This window comes from Ostrinia nubilalis, chromosome 7 (genome assembly GCF_963855985.1).
Source record: "Ostrinia nubilalis chromosome 7, ilOstNubi1.1, whole genome shotgun sequence".
Classification (NCBI taxonomy): domain Eukaryota; kingdom Metazoa; phylum Arthropoda; class Insecta; order Lepidoptera; family Crambidae; genus Ostrinia; species Ostrinia nubilalis.
The window spans coordinates 866,589-890,084 of record NC_087094.1 but is presented as its reverse complement, the minus strand read 5'-3'; the positions used below and the strand labels follow the sequence as shown (position 1 = coordinate 890,084).

Here is a 23,496-nt window from a genome sequence, read left to right as displayed (position 1 = left end):
TAGTGGCATCCTAAATCCAAATATCCAGTAAGAAAATCAATTTGTGAAAACAGCCAAAACTGCAACGCTACAGTTTTTTGGGGAATAGTTGAAAAAATAGCCATCGTTACAACCAAAATCCGCGCAGCCATTTTATAAATAATCGAAAGCTATTCAATCACGTAAGTATAAAACAAATAGGCTTTACAAACGCAGGCAACTGTACAGCAACTGTACAGCAGTGCAGCGAAAGACAGTTGAATTTGATTGCAGCGGTATCGCCGGCCATTATCATTAGGCGCGCCGGTTATCCGCCGGAATTGAATCGGCGGTAATGAGCACATGCGTATGGATATCACTACAATGGGCTTATACTAAGTACAAAACGTTGTTAGTGAAGTAAATAGCGGTATTTATTATTGGGATGATAATAATCATAAATATCACGTGAAATATCACGTGCATATTTGAGAGAGCAGTCGCCAGCTTGAAACTGTCTTTATCTTTTGAAATAACTTATTACAAAGACACAAGTAATGACATGTAGTTAATACAATTTGTTACAAGCAGTACGGTGCATGAGCTTCCAGAATTTATGTAAATATACTAAACTAGCTGCCGCCCGCGTCTTTGTACGCGTGGACCCCGTTTGAATTTTGCAAAATCCCGTCTTAGTGAGCACCTACGTTCTAAAAGGAACCCCCATGCAAAATATGAGACCTAGCACTTGTAGTTTCTGAGATTTCGTGACGAGTGAGTGAGTCAGTCAGTGACCTTTCGCTTTCAATAGATATAAATATTTTCCTTTTAGACTCTAGGTATACACAATCATGCTCATGATATAATAAATTGCTCCCGATGGAATTCGAACCCACATCCACAGCTGCCTATAGTACAACGAACCACCGGCCGCCAAATAAAGTTAACCCTAAGTTGTTGCTAAATCAGCAAAGTTTATTCTATTTTCGCACACTAACAAACAATATCCAGCTGCAGTGGCACGCTAGCGCCACCTGTCCGCGGTGGCCACCTGCGAACTTCGTCCTCGGTTTAATTAGTATGGAAATAGAGCCGGCGCCGCTAACCGCCGGTTTACCGAGTTTGGATTACAATTCTTCGGCGAAGGTGGGATTTGACTGGAACTATGCTGTATTAACAGTACAGTATTTGGTATCATTGTATTGCTAAAAGTTCAGTCAGCAATACTTTATTGCTTTGAGCCCCATGCCCAAAAAAAGCTATAGTTTAAAAAAGTGTAGGTATTTGGATTTTACGTACAGAACCACCAGACCTTACCTTAACACCAGGTGCGATTGCCGTCAAATACCTGCCTTGTCATGCATAAAAAAAATATTAAACATAAAACTGAGGGTTTTAGCTTTTTTCCTCTTTGACTGTTAAATAAGATTGTTATAATAATAAATAGAATCCGTTATTAGCTGTAACAATAAAATATTCCCTGTTTGTAGTATTTTAAAGAGCTGTGGTTTCTGAATAAATAAAAATAAAATAAAATAAACTAATATAATACGTTAATGTTTTTTATGATAATATGGATTTTATTCGATAACATAGTATCGTTTTGTGAAAAAATACATCGACAACTAGACCTAAAGAAAGCTCTGTATATTTGAAGTCAAAATAACACAGTACAATTTGCATTCGAAATCAAAATATTTGGAAATTTAATTTGGAAAGCTATCAAAAATATAACAAAAGAACCTTCACAGAAACGAAAGGTAAATATGAAAATCAGGGTCTGAAAACCGTACAAAAACCTTTTTTCCTTGGAAACATAGTTTGCAACACTTGAAAAAGTACGAATGTAATATTCGTCAGTCCCACGCGCCCCAGGCGCGGCTCCACCAATATCCGGTCGTGGAATTCGTTCCAGCCACTACTTCGTTTCAGTGACGTTTCGAAGATTTTATAATGACATTTTTAATGGAATTAACGGCTTTCGAATAAATCGAAATACGAGTAACCAGTGTACCTACCATGAGTTTACGTTAGGTGTGCTCACTAGCGAGTACGTCTAAAATCTCTATGAAGATTTTGTTTCTTGAAAGTAGCCGCTAGGGGCGCTGCACAATATGTAATACAATTAATGTCATTTTTTTACGCAGTCGCTAGCGAGCACACCTAACGTAAACTCATGGTAAGCACACTGTTCGAGAAACTTGATGTAATTCACAAAAAAAGGCTAAAAAACTCAATCGTCCTTTTAACTTGGAACTTTTATTTTAGTTAACACATTTTTCGACGAATAAAACACGATTTTACAAACATTTGATATGAGTATATTCGGCTAACAGCTTTCGTAGAAATACGTATACACAATAATTCTACTATTGCAAGTAATTACACAACTAAATCGAATCGGAAATGAGGAAATCCGTAAACGAACTAAAGTCGCTGACATAGCCCGACGGATTAGCAAGTTGAAGTGGCAATGGGCAGGGCACATAGTACGCAGAACTGACGGCCGATGGGTCAGCAAGGTTCTGGAATGGAGGCCGCGTACCGGAAGGCGCAGCGTGGGACGTCCAGACGTCCACCTACAAGGTGGACCGACGACATCGTAAAGGTAGCAGGGAAACGCTGGACGCAGGCCGCTACCAATCGATCAACGTGGAAAGCATTAGGGGAGGCCTATGTTCAGCAGTGGACGTCCTATGGCTGACATGATGATGATGATGATGATGACACAACTAAAAATAAAACTGTAGCTGCGACAAATGAACGCATTTAAAATAATAACCAATCAGCTTTAACCGGGTTACTTTATCCTCCATTTGTACACTCAGGTGAACCGATGCAATTGAACAAAATTGCATACAGAGCGCAACATTGAACAAATTTATAGAGTGGCGCTGACGGACCGACGGACAAAAGGTGCATTTGCATAGCAAATTGATGGTCTACGAGCTGAGGCTACGGGCTACGGGCTACGGACTACGATGCTACAGCGCTACGGCGTTGCTGTGTGTGGTGTCTTTAGTTACATGCGATGTGAATGAGCTACTACGAAAAGTAATACGACAAAATTACTTGTACAAGTTATATTTTTGTTATTGTCTTAGATAAGTATAATTTCGTTACATTTACAAAAAAAATACTCATTTCCGCGACTAATATCAAAATATTAATAGCTATTATGATGCAGCCTAAAGACTAGCAACTGAGTTGATCATTTTATCTTTTAATTAATAAATAAATAATAAATAAATCTTTGGACAATTTCACACAGCGCCAGCTAGCCCCAAAGTAAGCAACTTAATGCTTGTGTTATGGGTGCTAGCTTAACGGATATACTACTTATATACTTTCTCCTCTCGGCATAGTAGTCCGTTCTGAACCACTACACCAAACGGCCGACAAATAATACCCATATAAGCGACTAATATCAAAATATTAATCGATATTATGATGCAGCCTAAAGACTAGCAACTGAGTTGATCATTTTATCTTTCAATTTATAAACACTTATGCTTTTGAGGTACAAAGACAAGGTTTTTGATTCTGTATTACATATCATTACTAAGTGCTAACTAAGTGTTAATACATAATTATAGTTTGTATTATATTGAATCCGTCTGTATCCAAACCAGGTAGTATTTATTGTAATCCGCACAACCTGCGATAAAAGTAAAACCATATGGACCGGAAACAGTGGACAATTAACTGAAAGCGCTTCATGTCGGGCCATTTCGATGCTTATGCCTGTATTATAAGCTTCATTTTACTCGAATATTCAGACAGAATCCTAATAACAAAAAATATTATTAATGTTTTATCAAATTACAATAGGTTGTTTGGAAGAGATTGCTTTATAGATAATACCGCCTGAATTGTGCCGTATTTTTGCATACTTTTTTTGTTTTTGTTTTGTGTGGTGTACAATAAAGTTTTACTATTTACACCTAAGTACAAATGGATGAACATCCTACCAACCGGGCAACATGGAAAACATTGGGGGAGGCCTACGTTCAGCAGTGGACGTCCTATGGCTGAGATGATGATGATGATGACAAATGGATGATACAGTACCAACTTACAACTTCATCGTCGCTATCGTAGTTGCTGTTAACTAATGTATAGTAGAATCAAGTGTTGATTTCAGTAGTTTTTACTGGACGTGTTTAATTTAGAGTTCGAACCCAGGTACCTCTAAAAATATAATCTCTAACCACTACACTACCTACATGTTATCTTACCATGAATCATATTTTAGACCTTTCCCAGGAATATCGGAACTTCCTAAAAATACCGTCACCCAGCAAGTCTGCATTATTATGCACCCTTCTCCCTCGACAATAAAAACTGAAATCAATCATTAACTTGCTCTTCTTACGGATGTACCAGACTGTGTGCTGTGACGTGTATAATTTTAGCTCGGTTAAAATTTTCACAAAGTGCTCTTACGATCTTCTTTCCTGATTCAATTGTTTGGGGTGGGATTATATGGGGGGTTTAAATAAATTGTTTCACAGTTGAGATGTTAAGAGAACAATAAATATTATAATAACAAAGATAGATGGTTGAAGTCATAAGAGGAAAAGATTGTGGGCTATAAATGGAATGCATAAATAAATAAATTTTGACAAAATTTTCACGTATGATGTAATTGTCTAAATATCTAATAAAAATATTTCGATCAAAATATTAGGAGGACTGTCATACAGTAAACCAAAGAAAGCATAATTTTATGAAAATACTCGTTTATTGTAAACATAAATAATTATGTCTAACTATTTTGAAAGTTCTGTACAGTTTACATGTCAACTAATTACCAAATGTACTTAATAGTAATGAAATGCAAATGGCGTCACATTCTCGCTGATCTGAAGATATTAGTCTAATCTAGGCTTAATTTCAGGCTTAAATCTCTCGCATAATAATTGGAATATATCCATGTACAGTCGCGGAATGAAAAGGTTCGTCACCTTAGTGTCGGTTTTCGCTTGCACTAGGTACTGTAAGAGTCAAACCTGCCAACATAACCGTGCAAGAAACGATGCTGCTAACATTTAAATAAATATGACGTTTGCTAATGAATGAGGTTTTGCTTGTTTATTTTTCTATCCCATGAGTGCAATGTTACAAAATGTAGTTTTTTTTTTCAATAGATAATGGCAGGTTGAACCAACAAGAAGGTTTTAGTTTATCAATCATAATAATCTTCTTGACAAGTTAAATCGTCAAACAACTTTGATCTGAATAATTTTGAACTTTATTGACGAACAGTTAAAGATTATTTTCTCTAACTCGAGATTATTCTGTAACATAGTTTCAAAAGGTAATATGTGCTCGCGATTCGTTGAAGGAATCAATTTGAAAACTGACGAACCTTTTCATTCCGTGACTGTACCTAATTAGCACATCTATAAGCCTGTTACCCAAAACAATACATTAATAATAATCGTATGCTCTTGCCTGGCAAGCGAATAGATCACAAAATATATGATTTTTGAAAGTAACTGGTATACAATGTGAGAAATGCAAAACCGTCAAAGCATGTCGATTTACAGACTCGTGTATCGCCGCCTTTATACATGGTGTCCCAAAAAGTAGTGTCAAGCTGAAGCCCAGAGGTAGAGCATTAGTCAAGTTACATGCCTGATTTTTTATTATTTTAGATAAATACTAGACCTAGCTGATTCAGAAGTATTTACATCCATAACACGAATGTAATCTAAAATCCTGTATGTTGTAAAAAAAATCATAACTCGAAAACTATCAAAAGTCACGGTGATTTGGGTAGCCCTAGTGATGCTCTACCTCTGGGCTTCGGCTTGACATTACATTTTGGGACACCCTGTATAAGGTACTTATGTAACCTAATACAAATGTATAAACACACATTCCACTTAATATAAATACGCATACGAGCACCGCACTAAATATCCAGTGACCGAATTTACAATCCGAATGACATACTCCGCGTGTCGCTTGTATGTTAGCAAAGTATAGTTTACAGCGTACGTTTATCGCGCACTCGGCACATAAGTAACTCACCTGCCGGCGAGTCGCCGACAAGGAGTATTTACATAACAAATCGTCAACGACGCGCTCCCCGGCGATTTTTGCGAGCGACTTGGCGATAGGGCTGACAGCGCTGGCTAAAACTATGCCTACAGCAAATTTATGAATTGAGAACATACGTTTGGGGACATTCTTGTGTATTTTAATAAACTTACACGGCATGGATTCGTTTCAAATTGTCAAAAAGTGTTAATATCGAACCATTTCTTCTAACCATTCTTGTAGCCTTTCCAGCCCTGCGAATTAAGACACAATAGATATATTATAGTCAATTATTACGCAGTCATAATTATGCGACCGCTTGGGGATTGATGGAAATGGTAGTGAATCCACAAACTTTTTAAAAACCCTTCGTGGTAAGCTTAAGCTTGTGTTTGCAAGTGGGGTCACCAGACTAGTCCAGCGGCGGCGGTATTCAAACCACGTTCCTAGGATGTCGATTCGGCCAGTCCAACACTGACACCATTGGGCCACCATTTAGTTTCAAAACGTATCCATAACTTTTTGTCATTGTTTAGGATATTTCATTTCAACTCAGAACATAATAAATACCGTCATAAGTGGCAGCCCTAGCCGTGACTCCCGACAGTAACTAGTTGCAACTAGTTTATGGACTAGTGGGACCGAGATTTGTATTGTGCCGTTTAAACATGTTGCGAGCGGATAAAGAGCTAGAGCCCAACGAGGGATGTTTACGCAAAATAATTGTTGTAAAACAAATTTGCTTTGACCTTCCGAGCTTACAGCCGCCGTACTAGTTACGACATCGTTATGTCAATGTAAATACGTGGATAAACAACAACATTTGGACGGTATATTTGAATGTGGCACTTTAAATGGACAATGTATTTTTTAAATGACTCCATGCCAATAAAAGGTTGAAGTATTTGATAGTTTAGTTACAATAATTCGTGTTGAGATCATTAGGCATAAATCCATGGAGAATATTAGCCATAGAAGAGCCATAGAGAACAATACACGATCAGATGAATTTTAACTCTACCGTAATTATTTGGTAAATGTTGTCTTTATTGACGAACATTTTGCATTTTCAGAGAATCGTCATTTGCAACGTCTTATTTTTAAAGAAAATTTGCTATAGATAAAACAGTGTTATAACTTTTGCAGTTAAAATTGAAGGTAAGTATTATAAGCACATATTATTATTATAACAAAATGTTTTTAAAAAGGTCCGATGAGAAATGAATCAAACTTTCGCTACGAGTGTTTAATTTTTGACTGAAAATGTCCTCATAAAAATTTACATAAAACAAAAATGTTCTTAACTACCAAGAAAAGATCCATATTAATAAGAATTCCAAATTATCACAAGTCCATTATCGTCTGCAAAGTTTTAAACAAAATCATTTGCTAATGCAATTTCTTTGTCAATTTACAAAAAAAAATCAAAGAACAGTTAGTAAGAAATAAGAATATAAACTTAAACAAATTCGGTGGGTATCTTCGAGTTTTAAAAGCCTTCTTAGGTTTATTTGGATGATGATTCATTTCATATTCATAATGTAAATTGTTGCCGAGTTTTAAATCGAAATGTACGTAAAATTAGGGACTGGACGAAGATTTTTTCCATTTCTTTCGTTGCCGAGATTATTTGCATTAAGTTTCGGAATTAAGGAGCAAATACAATGATTTGTGGTTCTGTTTCCTTCACGTTAAAATTAGGTCGATCATGTTTGTTGGTATTTTATTTGAACAGCAATATTCTTTAAGAGAACTTCAAAACATTATGAGTAATGGTATGTAGGTGGGTCTTATCAGTGTCACTTATTGTCACATCTTTTTCGCTTTTACGTTATGTAGGTAGGAAAAATCTCTGATATTAGTACCATTCATAATACATAATTGGGAAAAAACATCCCACCTCGATTCAACTCTATTCCGCCTCCGTAATAAGAACTGAATCACAAAAATATTTCATCTTCAACATAATACAATTCCAAAGCGGAAACGACCACGATTTTTACAAAATAATTGCCTCATAAATTCCTCAGAACGAATTATCTTAGAAGAATGATACGCTTTAATCCACGATATGATTCGGTTTTGTTTTGGTAAGATTAGATGAAGTATAAATTGTAAGAAAATCTGTCTCTCAATATTCACAAATAGCTACATAAGGCCCTAAGAGGGCTTTTAAGTTTTAAGTTAAAATGTAAACTATGATAGTTCTTTTTCAGAGTCTTTGGCTAATTTGTAGTGTGCAAATTAACCTCTGCAACTAAGATAAACTATGCTTTTGTTAGGAATGGGTCCACCACAATAGTCCAGGATATAACGGATATCGAACTGCTGACCATGGAATCGGCTGTCTGACACCCTCACTGCTGGGCTATTGTCGCTTATGAATCAGCTCACTGCTGGGCTATACTTACTTAGCTTTGTGCCCAACCTTATGCACAACCGCCTCTGTGGTCTAGTGGTAAGACCACCTGCTTCAGACGCAGAGGTCCCGGGTTCGATTCCCAGTGGGGGCAGATTTTTCTGTTCGGTTTGGTTGGTGGTAGGGCTTGTTCTAAGTCCGCCTGGCTAGCTACCACCATCTTACCTAAGTCTGTCGCCATAACAACAATGTTAACAGCATTATTGTGTTCCGGCAGTTAGAGGTAAGATAGCCAGTTCCTCCGTGGTTGAGGATTCCGGGTAAAGCTCGCTTCCACCTTCGGCCTGATCATCACTTACCATCAGGTGAGATACAGGCCAAGAGCTTCCTCGTTGTGGATAAAAAAAAATCTTCTACTGTTCTATGCTCTGCTACTTTGGAACTATGTATAGCTCGGTAGGTAGGTCGGTAGGTTTCGGCTTGACACTACTTTTTGGGACACCCTACAGGATGTATTGGTAGAGCATCACTAGGGCTACCCCAATCACCGCGACTTTTGATAGTTTTCGAGTTATATTTTTTTAGAAAATTCAGAAATTTTAGTTTACATTCGTGTTATGGATGTAAATACTTCTGAATCAGCTAGGCCTAGCATTCATCTAATATTAGTAAAAAAATCAGGCGTGTAGCCTAACTATACGCGCCACAGTGACCAAAAAAGTACCTAAGCACAGAAAAAAACAATCGTAACTCGAAAATTATCAAAAATCGCGGAACATACACGCCTAGTGATGCTCTACCTCTAGGCTTCGGCTTGACACTACTTTTTGGGACAACCTGTATAAATTGTGTGATTTTTAAAACCTTTTGTTTATAAAGATAAGAAAAATTTAGGCCATAATATCTTTAGCAATTGCTGACACATCCTGACTGAAAAGTACGTAGGGCCTCCACAAATTGGACTCGGGTAGAAATTATCATGCTGCCTGGTATCAATCGTATGCAGAGACCCCGTACAATAGCCAGTTAGGGCAGATCAATTTGCATGCCGAGAGGCGGCAGCCAATGATGATGATTCGACCGATTACCGATTCAATGCGTCCGTTATCGACTGTAATCAATTCGTTCTGAATCGATGATGGTGAATGATTTCAGTGGCTTTGTATGTAATATACAATATGTGATAAGCTGTCTTCGAGATCAATAATATTTTATGGTTATGTAGGTATTTTACATGCACTAAAGATTGATTGACTTTGACTTACGTTATTTAATTATTTTCGGGTAGGATTGAGATGTTTAAGATGATTTTTATACATATTTTCATAAGTGTTAAAATACTGGTCAAAATGTATGGTGGGCAGGCCTCCTACTAGGTGGACCGACGATCTGGTGAAGGCCGCGGGAAGAGCCTGGATGCGGGCAGCGTAGGACCGTTCATTGTGGAAAACCTTAGAGGAGGCCTTTGTCCAGCAGTGGACGTCATTCGGCTGAAACGAACGAACTTTTCTATTCAAATCCCCAGATTGAAAATTTTCTTTCCAGGGTACTTTAACCAAATATGGTCCTACACCACCACTTTGGGACTAATAATATCGGCTGGTGCCGTTTGTTTATCACAAGAAATGTTTATTTATCAATTTACAATCCACTCTTGTCATCTAAAACCTATATATTTTAAATGACCTTTCTTTTATAAGAATTTTCATTATGAAGTTACAAAAAATTTAACTCTGCAGACTTGAGTAAAAAATACACATTGACATTTTGTAACTTGAAACAAAGGTATTCTTATCATGAATTCAACGTCTCTTAGTAGTTATTTATCTATAAAATGACTCCATAAAATCCATAAAGTATTATCGTGCATTTCAGCCGTATTTTTGTGCGATATAATGCAAATGTGGACGCTTTCGCTAACCGCCGCCAGGGGACTCTGTACTGTATCATGCTCCACGCGTTATCTGCTCCTCGAAGAGTCATCATTCAAAATGGTTATCGCCATTTTGTGCTGCTTCCAAAATACTGCAATGATTTTGCGTTAAATTTATCAAATAAACTAGCATTCACGCGCGTGTTTGTCCGCCTAAAATTAAACAAGGCATTGTAAGTACCTACTGATTCTAACACCCGTGCTCACAAACGATGCTTGCTTAAGTGAAGCAGCAAAGCGAACGCACAGCGTTGAATATAGCTCTGTGATTGGTTCGTGTGTGACCCTGTGCGTCCACGCGTACTGTGAGACCTCATAAATGACAGTACCATTGTACTGGGGTCAAAAACAATACAACGAGTCAAATACGATTCTATGTCCAGTTATAGATCCATCTATTTCTAAGGGAAACGACACTCTTTGGCCCTCGAAATGTGATAATTTAATTTGAATATAGATCACAGTACTAGACCATCGGAAAAGAGACTTGTCATTTGACTCAGAAGAATAAAATCAAATAACCTGCCAATATCTATTTTAGATTCAAAATCGCTGGTAAAAACCAAACTCCACGCTCGGAACCCTTAGACGTTTGTCACAAAACAGCCGATCTGCTTATTGTCTGAAGGCATACGCGTCCAAGACACAGCCTTAAACAATAAATCTATTGGCGTCCGAAGGCTTTGCCATAGCTAAAAGAGAACAAACAGCCCGGTTTTCAAATCAGACAGACTGAGATACTTTTTTGGTTCGGCGGTAACTTCTAAAAAGTTCGCTTTTTATAAACTCAAATAAGTAGAAGATCTATCATTTTCAAAACAAGTAAACTTAGGCATTGCATGCACCTGTATTTTTCAACTAGCGGCCGCCCGCGACTTCGTACGCGTGGATCCCGTTTTACCCCCTCAGGGGTAGAGTTTCGTAAAATCCTTTCTTATCGGATGCCTACGTCATAACATCTACCTGCATTCCAAATATCAGCCCGATCCGTCCAGTGGTTTGGGCTGTGCGTTGATAGATCACTATGACAGTCAGTCAGTCAGTCAGTCAGTCATCTTTGAGTTATAATATAACTATTTAAATTCATCTAGTTGGAGTGGACCTTAATGAATTGAAATTGAATTTACCTATTCTATTTTTTTTAACTAGCTAATCGTAAACCGACAGTCATTGGACACTGCCAGTCATTGGACAAAACACCCCTTGAATTTCTTTAAATGAATATTCCTTTAAATGCAAATTTCAACTTAACACCCTTTTGTCCCCAACAGTTGGAACCTCTCAGTTGTTGGAATAGAAATGCTATTTTTGTTCAATAAATAACTGTCCAATAACTCTCTTGAGTGTCCCATCACTGGCAGTTTACCCTATTTGCTTATTTTCAAGATATTTTGTGTGCGACTTTAACATTGTAACATATTCTTAAACAATACATTGAACAATACTAAGCAATCTAGAGCGCTGCATGTTTTCATAGTTTGAGTAGACGACAGAACTAATATTACGCTGGAGCGAACTAATTATTTCCAAAAAAAACAATATTTTGCTTACAATAATTTCTCTATCCTTTATAACTGTAGGTGGCTGTTCTATTCTGCATATGCCCCGCCGGGCCAGCTCTTTGAGCATGCCCCTCCCGTATCTTTTCGCTCGAGTTGCGACTTTATCTTTTACTGTATTCCCGATTGAGGATGTATGGCGACTACCCTTTGCGATTTTGTTTATTTATTCGACGTTTTTATGGAGTAATTGTAGTGGCTGTTTTAGGGTGGTATTAGGGCGGATCGGAGAGCAGGGAAGATGTTGAGAAATTTGATGGTTATGGCTTCATTGATAACAAAATCGGCCAATGAGGTAAATAAATGAAGGTATGTAAAAAATCTTAGGGGAGGAATTAAATCTTATAGAGCCGCTGCATCTCCGCCCTACATGTTATATGCCGATGCGAATGACTGTGCCAGCATTTGCATTAACTATAACAAACACTCGATTTTCTTTCATCATTTCAGCCATAGGACGTTCACTGCTGAACATAGGCCTCCCCCAATGACTTCCACATCGCACGGTTGGTAGCGGCCTGCTACCAACCGTGGTAGGCTTAATCAGGTCGTCGGTCCACCTTGTTGGCGGTCGGGGTGACGACGGGGCGGGGGGTGCTAAGAATCCCCGAAGGAGGAATAGCTACCACTACAACGATTTTTTTTCAGTTTAGTTATAAATACGTAAAGAGAAAAAAACATAAACATAATTGCTCCGCAACTTGGATCATAATTTTAATCGCTGTAATTATTTCTACAGGTATTATACTTCTGTCCCCTTCAGTACCTCATAGATTTTGCAACTCTATCACCATTAATTTAGCTATGCGTGAAAGTGCAATTAACAGTCAGACACTTACTCCCCCATATAATACTATAAATTATTACGCAAATCCGTCACAAGATCAACTGTCCGAAACTGCGAACGCCTGCGCATTCAAATTCAAATCTGGCCGAACGACGATAGCGCCGCGCGGTATATCAATGAGCATTACTGAGATAAGCCGCTTACCTGTCTTGCTGTGCTGAATACTTAAACTTATTGGACATTTTCTAGATCATAAATGAACAATTGAACATACTGCAGGTTTGGATTGGGTGGATGGCTGCAAGTCAATAGAAAAATTAAAATCCTTCAGGAAAAGGGTGTAGAAAAAAACTTAAAGTCAGCCAAATATTATAAGGGATGCAATTTCGTGTTGAAAAGCACCGTTTCTTAAGAAATTCAGACTTACGCTTTTGATGAAAATAGTTTAGTGTGTCAAAGTGAACTTTAGGCGTCATATTCACAAAAATATTTAATTTTATTTTGACTACTATTTTGGCACATAGTAGTTTTCCATCACAGTTTACTAGCAATTTCTCTACTTTAAATCAGACTTAACCGGAGACACGTAGCATGACAAAAACTAACCTAAGAGTGAACCAAGCCAGGAAATAGTTGGGACATTTAAAACCCATCGCAACTAATTACCCCACATCCAAATTTAAAAACGCCAACTGCCGTTAAAACGGTTCCCAAACAGAGCATCGCGACTCCGATTGGTCCGTTTAAAAAGCGAATTGGTCCGCGTCCGGGCACGCAAGAGCGAGCAAACTTATTAGCCGGTCCTCCTTTACTTTTTGCAGAGCGATTGGCGCGCGATTGATTGCTGGCCCCGTGACTCATTTCTGGAGGCTGATGACGCCATGCGATGGCATGGTACAGTCAGCGTCAAATAGTTCGTGACACCCAATAGCCAAAAAGTTAGCAACACGTCTTCGTTACAATGAGGGCTATCGTCTTTATACTTAACAGTTGGCACCCCTGGCGATTGACAGGACCTTACTCTACAGTGGCGCCATCTTGATGAGTGCAAATACGATAGTCCTCCTACCACTTTAGCGCTCACAATTTGGCGCCACTGACTTCGCTACTAGCAAGTGACAGGACCTTACTCTACAGTGGCGCTAACTGGTGAGCGCTAAAACGATAGCCCTCATTGGAATAAGGATGTTGTCTGACAACTTTTTGGCTACTTTGAGTGTCACTGTAGAGACGTGAAGAGTAAATAATGCTATTTAAAATCGCAAATGAATTGATAGAAAGAGTGATAGGGAACATTTCTGAGGTACAAAAAACCCCGATAGCGGAAAATCTTGTTAAAATTAATATTTTATTATTGTCTTTAGCAAGAGGAAGAAAAAGAAATTCCTGGTGATGAAAACATTTTGATGGTATTAAAAAATACTTTTTATGTTCCCGCAAGCCTTGCCATCCCTAAAAATACGTGGGAAAGAATTTTTCGCCTGACTGTGCGAGTAGTTTTGATTGGAAATGAAGATCTTGTGCTAGATTCAAGATCGAATTGGATGTATTACAACTGTTTTACTATAGATTTGGATGAATGTACAAACAATATACGTTACTTATGTCATCGTTAACATCAAATATTAATAATGATCAATATAAAATGTAATAATTAGTTCTAACAAGCACTACACACTAACATTTTTATTTGAAAGAAGACCGCGTCTGGCAAAAAAACTTTTTCGAAAATTTTGTTCTTGATTTATTGGACAGAGCAATTACCGACAACACCTCAGTTCATGAAGCCTGAAACTGCAAAGCTGTAGTCCGCAGAATATAAGGAAATGTACCAGTGTTTTTTTTTTTTCAAATATTGAAATATAATAGGGTAAACTGCCAGTCATTGGACACTTAAAGGAGTTATTGGACAATTATTTATCGAATTAAAAATAGCATTTCTATTTCAACAACTAAGAGATTCCGACTGATGGAGATAAAAGGGCGTTAAGTTGCAAATTTGCAATTTTCCTTTGAAGGAATATTCATTTCAAGGACTTTTAAAAGGTGTTTTGTCCAATGATTGACAGCGTCCAGTAACTGTCGTATTACCCTATGTGTTTTTTGTCTATAATTTATGATGCAGTTTCACACCCTTCCGGGGTTTATGCAGGGCCGCACTGTATTTTAAAACTTCAAGAAATACCTACTTCATAAATGTATGCAAAAAGATTTTTACGGACAAAGCCGGGTGCATTAAAAAGCGCGTGTGTTAACAAAACCCGGCGCGGCGCACACGTCGCGCGGCATTACAATAATTGATTAACTAAACGCAAAGAGAAATAATCGCGATTCAGCGCTTTACCAACTAAAGGCGGGCGCGGACGTGCGATTTTGGATGACTTGTACACAAAAGTCGCAGAAAGATTTTGGGAATGATAGAGCTGGTTAACAACAAATTGTACCAATGAAATTACTTATCCAGAAATAATAAACCCATGTTCTTTAATATTTAACTTAGTACCTTATGAAATAGTAATTTTTCAGTGCTATTACTAAGTACAGCACATTTGTATGGAAGATAATCTTGGGTCGAAACACCAGAACAATGTCATTGCAATATTTAATATTTTTCCAGAGAAAATCATAAATCGTATCGATTTTATTTTATTTTTTATTTTTATTTTATTTTTCTTTTTTCAGAAAACCACAACTCTTTATAGGTACCTAATAATAATACAAACAGGTATTTTTATAGGATTAAAAATGTATAAGATTCATCGTGATTGAATTTATTTAAACATCAAAATATGTATGATAAATTAAGAAAAACTATTCTTTCTGATTTCAGATTGCACCACAAACGTGTTTGTATCTCGCGTGCACCTTTCCTAAAACATCGCCGTGCCAGGAAAAATGATTTATAAAAGCGCGCACCCCATCCGTCTCCCTCCCACCCGTTCCCAATCCCGCTTCCATCTCTCTCTGTTCTAGTCCAATTTCACAGGCGGCTGGATGCCTCCACAGGACCTCTAGTAATGCCTCTATTGATTAAGGAACTTGAATATTCATTCAATTACATGTTAGCGAGGTTTTGTGAGGGACTCCTGTTGGTTTATTTTAAGGGTCGCTTTCGTTTTGGTTTAGCGGTAAATCCGGATTTTGGAGCGAAAAGGCAAAAACTTGTGGAAAAGTATTTTCCTGATTAAGCACCTTCCCAGTGAGATTATTCGCAATATGTGTTCAGAACTTCTTAAAATGGCTACTGAGCTGTCAAAATATTTCTCTTAGTAACGATATGAATGTAACATAAAGACAGATCAGTCAAATCAAGTTTATAAGGATAAAATGTACCTACATAAAAATAGGATATTGTATTTTCAGCAATTTTCTAAGAATTTGGATAACAGAGGCAAATAATATTGATAGATGAAGACCAGTTGACGGGCATGAAAGTCGCCCTCAAAATAAAAACCTATGACCGCCGTTTGATGCCAAGGAGTGAAATCTAAAAATAACGTCTTTGTTGATAGAACTAAATACATAACATCTGCAGATAAGCTTGAATAAATTTTCAACCGCGGTTATTACTTGTTATTACAAGCCACTACAAAAATAACCCTTCATCAGTTATTAAACCGTTCATTTTTGGCAACAACAAACAAACTTCCCAAACCAACAGCGAAATATGAAAAAACAGTGCACCCAAACTAACAGAGCCCAGCCCAGCAATCCCGGATATTAATATACGAATGTTTTCCTTGCCGCAATACCGTGGTAAACAAAATATTCATACTGAGATGAAGATTTCTTCGGGGCGGCGGCTCGCAATCTATCGGCATAATGGACCTGTTAAAGACAATACGCTCGGAAACATATTGGATGCAGCTCGACGAATGTGTAAGCGAGCGACTGCCGAGGGCCGGTGGCGCACTTGGAGGAGGATTTGAGAAACAGTTTTAAGAAAACGCAAAATACTGCCGAAATGAATTAAGAATAAGTGCATCATTTTGATTGACTCTCTGGTTCTATTACTGATAGGCGATTATAAGTATTATCATCCAATACATATAAACTTATCAGACCTACGGCTAAAATGATGATAATGGTTGATGATGATCGTCGGTCGATCTAAAGGGAGGCTTTTAGGGGCTAGATGAAGAAAATCATGCTTTTTGGCGCTCCTTGGCATGCTTATTGCATCCAGCAGTGGACTGAGAAATAAATTCAAATAGGAAATAACTGTAGGAGAGTTAACTGATAGGTAACTGAGAGATAACTTCTAGCAGTGATGTCTTTCAACTGAAAAGAAGAAAAGACATAGAAATATTAAGATAGAGTAGTTTGTATCCTTGGAGGATGCGAAAATAGCAGTAGACGTCTGCTGTCTAAATAAATAGATAAATCATTGGACATTTTACACTACGCTTCTAGTCCCAAACTAAGAAAAGCTTGTACTATGTTAAAATAATAATAATTATAAAAAATAGATATTCGAAGTGATTCAAATCTCAATCTTCTCCCGGTACACCAAATCCTTAGCTCGCGATAAATCGTCGCTACATCTGGGCCGGCGCTCTGTTCAATTTTATTACTATTCCCGACTTATTTGATTCGGCCGTCAAAGCGGGCGAACACTCTGGCTACATTACCGGCGGCCTTATCTCGTCTTTGAAGCCATCTCCAGCTCTCCCAGGCATAATGGGAACGGGTTGTGATCCTGAACAGTTGGGAATCTTTCTCGTATTGTTTTCTGAAAGAAAGAGGTTGTGCGAAATTTCCAAATTAACTTTGTGTGAAAAGAGGAAAAAGAAATAAGGTTTACTCGTATTTAAAGGGAAATTGGTCATTCTACTTCTGGTTTTGCGAATGTTTAATATACGTTTTATAATGGTGTTTTTATTGAGCACCACTAAATTATTATTTTTTCAAAAATCTTCTAATTTATATCAGAATGTCTGGAATTATCTGACCAGAAAAGGTGCTAAGAACCATTATTTTTTTAAAAAGGATGATCTTTCACCATAGCACAAAGTAACAGCTTATTACTGAACAAATACATTTTTTTTCATACAAATAGCATGCCCGTTTGATTCTTCTTGAACACTCTTACTACATTGTAAAAATTTTCAGTAACCACTAACATAAATCACCCACAATTCACTTGCCAATAGATCCAGCACATGGCTGGAGGCATAAATTGAAATTCTACTCGATTTTCGACCACAAGATAGGTAGCAAGAATCTTTGAGGCACTTTCTCAGGAAATATTTCATACAAAGTCACGACAGTTTTACGACAAGATCCTTATAGCTTATCGATGTAACATTTCTGTATTGCAAATAAAATGTTTTACAGCCGTATTTCACTGTTACGCCACTGCAAAAACGGCATTGTCGATATGAATACCCACAAAATATTAGGTAAAGCTTTTTATTTTCGTTTTTATATCCAATAATAATAAATAATAATGCCAGCTATTTTCAGTGGAATTCGCGATTGTGGTGCTCCCGGTTTTATGCGAAAAAAGTATTCTCAATACGGACAGTTTGCGGAAAAAGATCGCATTGGTGGGTTTCCGACGTTTCATATTTGAGTAATTAGTTTTGCGAAATTGAGTTAATCACGATAATAGTACTTTTAACCGACTTAAAAAAGGAGGATGTTCTCATTTGGACTAGGAAATATAACAAATATTAATGTTAATGTTTTAAAGGGTAATTAAAAACTAAGTAACCGAACCGCCTAAAGTAAAATAAGAATCAAAATTAAAAGATGGTACATTAAAGGATTATGCCCGTTTTCACCATCAATCATTAATTTTTAAGTGCCCCGTATGAAAACAAAATTCCTGTTAGTTGTTACCATAGGGGTCACTTAAAAATTAGGGATTGATGGTGTAAACGGGCATAAGACTCTCGAAATTGAGACTAAATGTCGTGATGATAATAATAAATAAGTGACTGTAATTAAATTACCATTCGTTGCTCACCAGGAAGTGCTGAAAGTGAGTCCAGTCAGCACTGTGGTGTCGCCGTTCGCGTTGAGCCTGCCTCTGTGTCAGCTGGCTTCGGTGGCGAAAGGACATGCCAAGGAGGAACTTATGTCTGCCCTCGGGATACCGAGAGAAAGTGAGGTGAGTGTGGAGTAGCTAATAAACTATAAATATTATCGACTTATTAAGTCCTCCCACTAGGTGGATCGAGTTTCTGGTGAAGGTCGCGGAATGCGGATGCGGGAAGCGCAGGACCGTTCGTTGTAGAAATACTTGGGGATATCTTTGTCCAGTAGACGTCATTTGGTTGGCACGATAGAATTAGAATATTTATCCGTAGCCTTCGTCACCGCGGGCCACGGCATATACTGAGTGCGGTCCCGTTGCAGTGGGCATCTTGTTGGTGGATGGGTGGCACTGCTCAGTTTACTCTTGTTTTTATTTTTTTCTTCTTCCATTATTATGTGCCACTGTCATGTCTATGTAATTGCCTGTATTTGTGTGATGTCCATTGTAATAAATGTATCTTTCTTCTTTCTTTCTTTCTTTCTTTCTAATTGCGCATTTTAAATTAACATCATTTTCAGTAACAAACCAATCGCTAGTAGGTAAATAGCAGTACTTACCTTTTTTGTAGTCTCATTTTTTTTATAAATAAATCCTCAATGCATTCGATAGTTAGCAAGCAAGATAAAGTATAAGTACGTGATTTTAGTATAAAATTAACTATTGGCCTAACAATATTTTCAGATTAAAAACTACTACATCAATGTCTACAGAGAACTGTTAGTGTTTTTGAGCTCTACCCTCATGCTGAAGAACATGATATACCTAAACGATAGCCTTGAGGTGGACCGGGCCGTAATGAATGCTTCGAGTTATTACGGGGTCCGTATAGACAAAGTCGGGTTTCGGTATCCGAAAGCAGCAGCCAAGTTTATGAACCATTGGGTAAGTTACAAATACTCGTAGTCACTACAGTAAAAAGCATTAGGATATACTGCTTCAATTTAAGCAAGAAACAACTGACTGTTCTTATAAAAACATTAAGAAAACTCGTGTGTAGTAAAATGGTCTTCTAAAGCGTAAATTCAAATAAATAATTTATGTAATCACGTTATAAAATAATTTTCAGTTCGCACAAGAAACACTCTACCGTGTCGCCACTTTGATTGATGAAGAAGACATCGACATTACAACGTCCATGGTTATACTAAACGGCATATATTTTAAAGTAAGTTTAATTTCGTATAACATTTATAAGTATTTTGGGCTCACTTTAGACAATCGTAGCAACAAACTTATCAAACTCTTGGCGTAGATTTTAGTCAGCATAATAGTAAAACTGATAGTGGGGATTGTCCACTGATCGGCCACATGCTCAGCAGGACGAAGTCTGTTTTAGAAATAAGATACTAACATAGCCTAAGTTTTTACTAACATTATGGATCCCTGTTATCTGAAATAAATACTTTTTATTTTTTTTATTTATTTTATTTATTTATAATTCTTCAAAATTTGTAATTTTTATTTGCATCTCTTTAAAAACCTTTACTTTATTCCAGGTCGCATGGGACCAACCTTTTGACGGTCAGTTTACAAGGCCCCAAAAATTTTATGACTTGAGCAACAAAATTTGGATGATCCCAATGTTTAGCAAAATTGACAGTTTAAAGTTTTTAGACGATGTCAACAATCATGTGAAGGTAAAGAGTAAAAATATCTTTGTTTGAAAATCACGAATTTCAAACACCATAATTAGGTGACTCGTAGAGTTTTTAAATCGAGGTTTATTAACTTAGTTTAAAAAAGTTATTTACTAGACTATACGATACGAAGTACTAACCTGCTAGGACCGATGCCTGCTCCAGTCGAGCCAGCACACAAGATGGCATCATTTTGAGGAGAGATCCTCACTATGATGGGATACCTGAAACAAAAAACGCTTTGGCTTATTTTATGCAACCCAAAATCAGATCTCATTTCAAAAAGTTATTGTCTTCTCTTTCAGATTGTAAACCTAAACCTCATGGCTCCAGGAGCAACCATAACATTTTTCCTCCCAGAGAACAGGGCAGGTTTACCAGACCTCATCAACAAATTCTCCAATGACCCTTATCTGATGAAGAAGATGATGAGCGAGTTACGAATAAAAACGATGCCTATGAGGTTGTATCTCCCAAGGATGAAGATTAAAACGTACGTCGACTGGACTGGATTTATAAGACTGGTAATTAAATGCGATAGGAAAAGTTCTTATGAAATTGTACCAATTTAGTGCCTTTTTCCTGTGATTCGGATTTCGGCACGAGTGCGTGTAAAATTACGCTGCTGGTTGCACGCAGGACAAACATTTCGAATTGTGTACCCGCAGCCAATCCGCAATCGCGGTCTACACGCACGCGGAATTGAAAAACTTGTATGAAATAATGAAATGCAGGCCGCCCGCATGCGGACCAGATCCGCAGGTGTGTCAAAATCACAGGAAAAGGCCACTTAGAGTTTGTGCAGCGTGTATTCCAACCGCTAAATTTGTTTTTTAATAGTTATTTATTTTCGTTATAATGTTCATGTCTTAAGAGTGAACGGGACATAAGAAACCTAGGCGCAGATCACCGACTTTTAGTTGGCCGAGTTGTTGGGCCCGGTTCTAATTTGTATGAAGAATCGGCCAACTAAAATTCGGTGGTCTGCGCTAGGCTAAGACTCACGCTCGGCCGGTTTTATTTACAATTCAACATTTTCAGGAACCTGTAAGTAGCTTTTATATTTAAAATCGTATTATTGCCTTTTCCAGATAGGCGTTAATGACATTTTCTCTGTAAACGACTCTGGTTTGGAAGGGATGCTGGGAAGTGATTCGAGGGGCAAAGTGTACCTGAGTAAGGCGAAGCAAAAGGTCTTCCTGGAAATGGACGAGACGGGGGTGACGTGGTTTCAGAACCCAGTTAATACAGGTCGGTTTAAATAACCTTAAAATTTGAAATAACATCATTTTTACTGTCTAAAAATTATATTATAGACTAAGAGCTAATGAAAGTCTGACCTCCATCATTCTCTCTAGTACCTACTTACATGGATATAAAACTAGTGCACAGTTATAATTAAGTGACGTGAATGTTTTTTCTGAAAGTCAACTGAATTTTAATTAGAAATGATTTACATTTATTAAATTCTTCTTTATACTTTTTTTAAATACAACCTCTGAAGTTAATCACGTCATAATTAATTCAATGACAATGGCATCTCAGAAGAGTTGCCTTTAATAAAAAAATGTATTTTAAAAACCAACACCAATAGTGGTAGAACATTCAAAAGTACCATACATCTCGAGATATTTGAGACAATAAGACTCGAAATGTTAGTTTCATGAAAATCAAAATGATGATGATTATGATTTAACTTTTCTTCACAGACAAAGAACGGGCCGCTCGCGAGTTCGCCGAGTTCGGAGACAACCTTGAACAAGTGGTGTTTGACCACCCCTTTCTGTTCGTGGTACAGTTGGCGGGCAAGGGAGAGCCCCACCATTTGCTGACTGGCGCTTTTTACGGCCCAGAGGAAGAAGAATAACTACCCGGTTAATTCAACTAATGGTGTTTAGTTGATGTTAGTTTGATTAATTTCCCATGACATAATTATTATAATACCTATACCAATTAAAAGATTTTCCCAGCCTTATTTTTAAGACTGTGGTAATAATTACTCGTAAAGTCATGTATTCTGATCCTTAATGCCTAGTTTTACGTCCCTAAAACGACGATAGAGCCTCTTGCTAACTTTGTACGGTAGTTGAAATAGTCGTTAAAATTATACTTACTACCTATCTATGTAGTAGGAACATATTTTGGTACATTTTCCATAAATTCTAGATTTACGTAAACTAAAACGTAGCAACGGCAAACAATCAAAAAGGTCAAACTGTATTAGATAATTTTAGTCAAGTTTGATTAATTACAAACTTTCACTTCCTTTAACCGTAACAGTTTTCCATTCATCACTTAGTAACTAACAATGACAGTTACTCAAACAACGCTTTTTATTTTTATTACAAGACTTAATGGCAATTAAAAACTAAATGCGAGTAAAGGTCGATTGTTGTCACGGCACGCGGCGCGCACGCGTAGGGCGGGCGGTCAAGTGACAAAAGGGCACAATAAGCTTTTCAAATTGCAGGGAATTATGACAATTTGACTGTTCATTGGTGAGCAGTCGGTGTGTGATTGGCTTTAGAAGGGTACATTCTAAATTAGCGTTCTGAAACGTATACAAAAAAAGAGTTAAAAATATTTTTGTTTGAATAGATGTAATAGTAAACACAACGTTTCAGTAGCCGTATTTTTAATGCACTAGACTTCAATTCAGATCTAAGATGTTTTTTTGTCTTTGGAAATCATACATCTACATGCAATTATTCATTAACAAATAGCTTATATAAACTCATATCTATACTAATATTATAAATGCGAAAGTAACTCTGTCTGTCTGTCTGTCTTGCTTCCACGCCTAAACCACTGAACCGATTTTGATGAAATTTGGCATAGAAATAGTTTGAGTCCCGGGAAAGGACAGAGGATAGTTTTTATCCCAGTTTTTGAAACAGAGACGCGCGCGATAAAGATTTTCTGTGACAGACAAAATTTCACGCGGGCGGAAAGCTAGTACCTAATATTTGAAAGCACGTCCTCAGAGCTTAGTAAATAATAGAGCTTCAATGAACGTTGTCTACCGTTAATATAATATTAAATTAATTAGTCTATTGCTACTATTTTGGTTCTATCAAAATGTTTTTGTACATAATATATAATGAAAGTAACTTTCTATTCATGTTAAAGAAACATCGTGACTAAGTTCACAAAACGTTATAGAAATTGGAAT

At 37.3% G+C, this 23,496-nt stretch overlaps 1 protein-coding gene across 1 annotated transcript; it reads left to right on the top strand.

Annotated features, from left to right (window-relative positions):
- The first annotated feature begins 17,691 nt into the window (after positions 1–17,691).
- On the top strand, positions 17,692–22,191 carry LOC135073433 (serine protease inhibitor 3/4-like). The gene is made up of 9 exons (XM_063967615.1): positions 17,692–18,046; positions 18,111–18,193; positions 18,619–18,759; positions 19,369–19,569; positions 19,754–19,852; positions 20,184–20,324; positions 20,630–20,848; positions 21,416–21,575; positions 22,034–22,191. Exons 1-9 carry the CDS (start codon positions 17,971–17,973, stop codon positions 22,189–22,191), a joined length of 1,278 nt encoding a protein of 425 aa, XP_063823685.1. The 5' UTR covers positions 17,692–17,970.
- Positions 22,192–23,496: the final 1,305 nt, after the last annotated feature.